Source organism: Conger conger, chromosome 3, assembly GCF_963514075.1.
Source record: "Conger conger chromosome 3, fConCon1.1, whole genome shotgun sequence".
In the NCBI taxonomy this organism is placed as follows: domain Eukaryota; kingdom Metazoa; phylum Chordata; class Actinopteri; order Anguilliformes; family Congridae; genus Conger; species Conger conger.
The window spans coordinates 14,397,228-14,403,977 of NC_083762.1; the positions used below are offsets into that span (position 1 = coordinate 14,397,228).

The 6,750-nt window shown below is 45.0% G+C and overlaps 1 protein-coding gene across 1 annotated transcript; it reads left to right on the top strand.

Annotated features, from left to right (window-relative positions):
• Positions 1–623: 623 nt before the first annotated feature.
• Positions 624–5,154, top strand: LOC133123248 (uncharacterized). The gene is made up of 3 exons (XM_061233587.1): positions 624–648; positions 3,176–3,532; positions 4,790–5,154. Exons 1-3 carry the CDS (start codon positions 624–626, stop codon positions 5,152–5,154), a joined length of 747 nt encoding a protein of 248 aa, XP_061089571.1.
• The last annotated feature ends 1,596 nt before the right edge of the window (positions 5,155–6,750 follow it).

A 6,750-nucleotide genomic window follows, 5' to 3' on the forward strand; every position in this document is an offset into this window, starting at 1 on the left:
GTGTGATAGTTTGGAGAAGAGAAGAGGGGATAGGGTCAAGGGCACAGGTTGTAGGGCGGTGGCAGAGCAGGAGTTGAGAAACATCAGAGTCTGTAAGGGGGGAGAAAGTGGAAAAGGAAGGGATGGGCCTAGAGGGGGGGAAGGGCACAGTGAGGGGGGCGGTGGTTGTAAAGGATCTACGGATAACTGTGACCTTCTCATCGAAGAAATCAGCAAAGTCATCAGCAGCAAAGGAGGACTGAGGAGGAGGAGGCGGTGCATTGAGGAGAGAGGAGAAAATAGAGAAAAGTTTCCGGGGGTTAGAACCGGAGTTCTGAATTTGTGTTTGAAAGTATTTTGCTTTGGCGGCAGTGACAGCGGAAGAGAATGCCACCAGGAGAGACTGGTAAGTCGTGAGGTCTGAAGCGTCTCTGGATTTCCTCCACTTCCTCTCCGCTGCGCGGAGGCTGGCCCTGGAGGTACGGAGGGTGTCAGATATCCAAGGACTGGGAGGGGATGTGCGAGGTGGCTTTGAGACAGGCGGACAGAGAGAGTCAAAGGCGGAGGAGAGAGATGAAAGGAGGGTGGCAGATGCAGAGTCAGTGGGGAGTTTGAAGAAGGATTCAAGAGGGGGGAGTGAGGTGATGACGGTGCTGGCGAAGGAAGAGGGTGAGAGGGAGCGGAGGTTACGGCGGGCTGAGGAAGTGTGGGTGGGAGGAGGGGGAGGAGGATGGGGAGGAAGAGGGAGGGAGAATGAGATGAAGTGGTGATCAGATGTGTGCAGAGGGGTAACCGTGAAATCGGAGTATGAGCAGTTCCTCACAAAGACAAGGTCTAGGACATTGCCCGCCTTGTGGGTTGGAGGAGAGTGTTGCAGGGAGATGCCGAAGGAGTGGATTAGCGGTAGGAAGGTAGCAGCCTGGGAGGCTTCTAGGTGGATGTTGAAGTCTCCAAGGAGAATCAGTGGGGTGCCATCCTCAGGGAAGGAGCTGAGAAGGGTGTCTAGCTCATCAAGGAAGTTTCCCAGGGGCCCTGGAGGACGGTAGATAACTGCAATGAAAAGGTTAGTAGGGTAGGATACTGCAACAGAATGGAATTCAAACGTGGATATGGACAGGTCGGAGAGGGGGAGAACAGAATTTCCACGAGGGGGAAATTAAAAGACCAGTACCACCGCCACGGCCGGAAGGGCGGGGAGTGTGCGAGAAGGAGAAGGAGGATGAGAGGGCAGCGGGAGTGGCGGTGTTGTCAGGTGTGATCCAGGTCTCCGTGAGGGCAAGGAATTGTAGGGACTGGAGGGAGGCATACGCAGGGATGAAGTCAGCCTTCCGAGTGGCAGACTGGCAGTTCCATAGTCCCCCTGTGACAGCAAAGTCCTCACAAGGGGTCAGCGGGGGGTAGCTGAGGTTCGAGGGGTTCCGACGCCGTGGAGGCCCACGTCGCAGGGGGGGTCTTCGAGGGAGAGAGCAGACTGGGATGGGGTGAAACATAACATCACAAACTGGGACGGAGTGACGCTAGCGTTGCTCTGACACGCCTATTTAAATGACCTACAATTGCTCACAAGCAATATGAAATCAAAGCTAATCTACTGATAAATTCCACAGCTATTTAAGCTATTTAAGACAAATGTTCAATCACTCTATAGGTATGCAACCAGTAGAAGTGATTAACAGGTAACAGACAAACAAACTGGCTCAAGCCCTAACCCTTGCTGTTCAAATGAGCAATTTAAAAATCAACGTTACCGCGTCTAGAGGAAAGTCCGCAGTGATACTAAACACCTGGTCAGAATGATGCACTTACTGACTAATGACAACTTTCGCGAGTCTAATATACGCTAGCGTCACTCTGACACGCCTATTTAAATGTCACTGCTGAAGAAATTATGTTTAGGCTTCCGAACATAATTTCTGCCCAAGTTTGAGGATCCGTTCAACTAACTAACTTTACCGAGTATAGTAGCCCAACCCATGTCCCCCCTTTTATGCCAAAGCCCAGCCATGTGCCCCACATAAATCTCAGGTCATGACTAGGGTTAGGCTCCCAGGTCAAATGACACTGGTTTCCTCATTCACAGCAATGGCAAACACAGGTTCCTCATTCATTGCTTTAGTGTGAAAGAGGTATTTGATAATACCAGTTTGCCTCCCAGAGAGGCAGTTCTTGAACTCAGTTTCAGAACTTGCCTCCCCCTCACAGACAGAGAAGCCTAACAGACTCATGGGCATGACAGCACGCTGGCTCTGCTTCCACCATGCAGCACACCTCTCTGTATACCTTTCTACCACAACCACAACTGTTTCCACATTTTACCGTTGTTGTAAAATTAAACAGTTTTTTTCCACTACAACCGCACTACCTCTTGCCTTATCTGTGCAACGTGCCCATAGTGCTGCATGACATACAAACACATACATGCACAAATGTGCACACTCACACATACACACACACACACTCACACACACTCACACACACACACACACACACACACATACACACAGGTTATGTCTGATCAGGGCTCATATGAGCTGTCTGAGGAAGCCCAGCTTTGGTGGATGTGGAGCTGTTGGTTCAGTGAAAGACACACTTCTCCCTCCTGTAATCCAGTAAAAATGTATGTGCAGCACAGGGAGAACACAGTGCTCTTTTTACAGTTAAAAGGCTGAACCAAAAGCCACTCTCATTATCTTGTTAATCGTAATTCATTGTATTATCGTAAAGTATTAACTGTGTATTTTCACAAATAATCACTATAATCAAACGGGAAATAACATTTTCTCTTGTTGAACTGAGTGTTCGTACACGGAACTTTGTCACCTAATACATTACCTGTTTGAACAGCCAATAATATCTGCCCCTGACTTGTGACCTCCTACTGGAAAATGATCAGCTCAAGTCCTCCTACTCTGTCCACTTTGAGTTTTACAGTGCAGGGTACAACAGGGTCTCAACCAGAGGAGAGACTGAAGGACAGAAGAGCTCAGATACAGCGATGGCATCCCTCTGTGTTATTCTTGTGTTTTTCAGCAAACTGTGTAAGTGTATACTTGTTTCTGACTTCTTGACCAAAATCATTTTACAATCATTTTAAGTAGTGTACAGAGATTACACGGAGAATGGTGGGTGCTTTTGTTTTGTTTCCCCCCCCCCCATTGTCAGTGAAGTTGAAATATTGCTTTCTGTTGGCTTCCAGGTGGTCTGCTTGGGCAGAGTGTAGTTCAGCCCAACGCTCTGGTGACAGCTCAGCTTGGAGACACTGTGATTCTCCCGTGTTTCTGTTCTGATATGGAAGGAGCGGCCACGATCAGTTGGATAAAGCAACCACTTGGACAGAAGCCTCAGTCTGTCGCAATGATGGTGAACTATCAATCCGATGCTGTGTTTTTCAATGAGTTTAAAAACAGTACACGTCTCAGAGCTAAGAAAGCAGAGGGAAGCTTTAACCTGACTGTCTCAAAGGTAGAGCCATCAGATTCAGCAACATACTACTGCACTTTTACATTCTTCGGTGAGATCAGCTTTGGAGATGGAAGTACCTTAATGGTGACGGGTAAGTATTAATTTTATTTATCCCATAGCCTAACTTGTCGAAATTGTTTTTTGTCATTCTATGTTATAAATTGAATCTATGGTTATGCTTCTTTTTTCTAATACTTTTAGGAAAATTAAGTATTGATTCAATTTATCTGACAAAAACACTCTGAAGTCTCTTGCCATAAAATGTATATTTACAATATGAACTGTTTATGGTGATGCTTTAACCAAAAGAAGAGCAGCCATTTGCTGTACATCATAAAGGCCACGTATATATACTCAGTGAGCACTTGACTAGACTTTTTTTAGACTTAATACGTCTTCTGCTGGTGTAGCCTGTCCATTTAGAGGATTGACATGTTGTGTGATTTGTATGATGTATATCACACTCTTATTAATTTTCAGTGTGTTAAAGGTTAATGGTTGCCATTTATATAGTGAGGGCGGCACGGATGGTGCAGTGGGTAGCACTGCCGCCTCACAGCAAGGAGGTCCTGGGTTCGAATCCCCGTCGGCCGGGGCCTCTCTGTGCAGAGTTTGCATGTTCTCCCCGTGTCTGCGTGGGTTTCCTCCGGGTCCTCCAGCTTCCTCCCACAGTCCAAAGACATGCAGGTTAGGCTGATTGGAGAGTCTAAATTGCCCGTAGGTATGAGTGTGTGAGTGAATGGTGTGTGTGCCCTGCGATGGACTGGCGACCTGTCCAGGGTGTATTCCTCCCTTTCGCCCAATGTATGCTGGGATAGGCTCCAGCCCCCCTACAACCCTGTTCAGGATAAGCGGGTCATGATAATGGATGGATGGATTTATATAGCGCCTTTATCCAAAGCGCTGTACAATTGATTCTTCTCATTCACCCATTCATACTCACACTCACACACCGACGGCGATTGTCTGCCATTCAAGGCACCGACCAGCTCGTCAGGAGCATTTGGGGGTTAGGTGTCTTGCTGAGGGACACTTCAACACAGCCCAGGCGGGGGATCGAAGCGGCAACCCTCCGACTGCCAGACGACTGCTCTTACTGTCTGAGCCACATCGCCCCCTTTAACATAACATTGCTTATAGACATGATCATTTATATTGCACAACCTGCATCTGAATCACACATATGTGCAAAAACATGCTGCACTTTATATTATAATCGGTGGAGTCATCTTCAGCTCTCTGTATATCTTACAATAATACAAAGCCATACTGCATTTATATGTAAACCTTACAGTGGAATCCAAAGTACAATTCTGTATTGAGTGTAATGAGTGCTAACTTTTGACAGGGCCAGAGTCCCAGAGCAGGACAGTAGTGTCTGAGTCAGTGCAGCCAGGAGACTCTGTGACTCTGCAGTGTACAGTACACACTGAGACCTGTGCAGGAGAACACAGTGTGCACTTGTTCAGACCGGGCTCAGGAGAGTCTCCTCCAGGAATCATTCACACCCATGGACACAGGAGTGATGAGTCCCAGAGGAGCTCTGGGACTGTGTCTCCCACACAGAGCTGTGTCTACAACTTCCCCAAGAGGAACCTCAGCCTCTCTGATGCTGGGACTTACTACTGTGTTGTGGCCACCTGTGGGGAGATCTTTTTTGGGAACGGGACCAAGCTGGACTTTAAGGGTAGGAACAACACAGTCACATCGTGAAACATTGTTTTTGTACATTTAATTTTTAGTCATCCTAAATTTCACTGAGTACAACGTAATCTCAATACAAAACCCAATTAGCTTCCCTCAATTTCTGAAATAATGGCTGGCAGGTTACCCAGAAGTTGTGACCATCCTTTCCTGGCTGTCCATCCTGAGGACGGGGGTTCTTTTTGGCGCTGTGATGATATGTGTCATCATCTCCCGTTTCAGAAGGCCAAACTAAGATCAGAACGTAAGCTGCATACATACTTAAACAGTGTACAACGGCATGCCCATGAACTGTTTTTAGTGCATACTGCATTGTATTACAAGGGGCTAACACAGTAGGGTCAGGCTGTATGATATTCCTGTGTCCAACATTTGCCTTGGGGACCTCTGCACAGTAGTATGGACTGTTAAATCAACTCCAATGTCAGATTTTGACTTGATTAGAGTAACTTTGAGTAATATTGACCCTATTTGCACATATTATTACAAAAGAATAATAATATAAAAATAAAAATAATAATAATAATAATAATAATAATAATAATAATAATAATAATAATAATCATCATCATCATTTCTCATTCTAAAAATCACTGCATTCATTATTTTGTAATGAATTTCCTTTTTATTTTACACAAACAGGGGCTGCATCAAAACCTAAAATAGACCATCTCTCCGGTAAATATATTGTAATCATATGTGCATTTCCTTTTAGCATCAAGATGAATTACGCTGCTTTGACTTTCACCACCAAGAAACCCAAAGTGAGGAGGAAGAAGAGGGAGGAAGAGAGAGAAACGGTTTATTCAGGTGTGACATTTAAAGACCACGAGTGAAGCTTTCCATCAAAATTAATCTTTGTCACAAGAATGATCACAATTTATCAAACATGTCCTCCTTCGCATTGGTGCACCTTACAGTATATGAGCCGTAAACTGTAAATTTGCCTTTAAAAACAAAAAGAGTCTCTTGGAGCTGTGCTTACTCTTAAACGTTTTTTTCAAATAAACAAATTAAAACTTGTGCACTGATGTGCAGGCCTGTTAACCCAAGTGCAGTCTTACGATTCTGCATACTCCCCGTGTCCTTTAGGTCAAAAATGGTCCACTTGCACTCAACCTCTCAACCCCAAATGTATTTTGCATGAAGAAACAATCTGTCACTCATCACAAACTTTGTCATCAAATTTTAAGTTGAAAAAAGAACAGTTAGGGAGTTTTCTCTGCTATTAAACGTAGTGGTGGGTCATTTTTCACCCTTAAGACAACACAAGGTTTAAATGTCGTTCAATGTTGCTAAATCTTCCACAGTTTAGGGCGGAAGTGTATTGCAGTGGTTAGGGAAGAGGAGGTGACTCATTCAGGTCATGTACTGCGTTTGTACCTTTGAGAAGGCTGTTAACTTGAATGAGTGTATATTTAATATGAAACTGTACACATGTAGAATTGTGTAAGTCATTCTGTGTAAAAGAGCCTACTAAATGCCAATAATGTGATATTAAACAGAGATGGAAAAGTGAAACATTAGGACTACAAAACAAGATCAGACTTCTAATGTGTCATCAGTGATTCACTGATTAGAAAGGATCATAGTGTTTTGGAATGT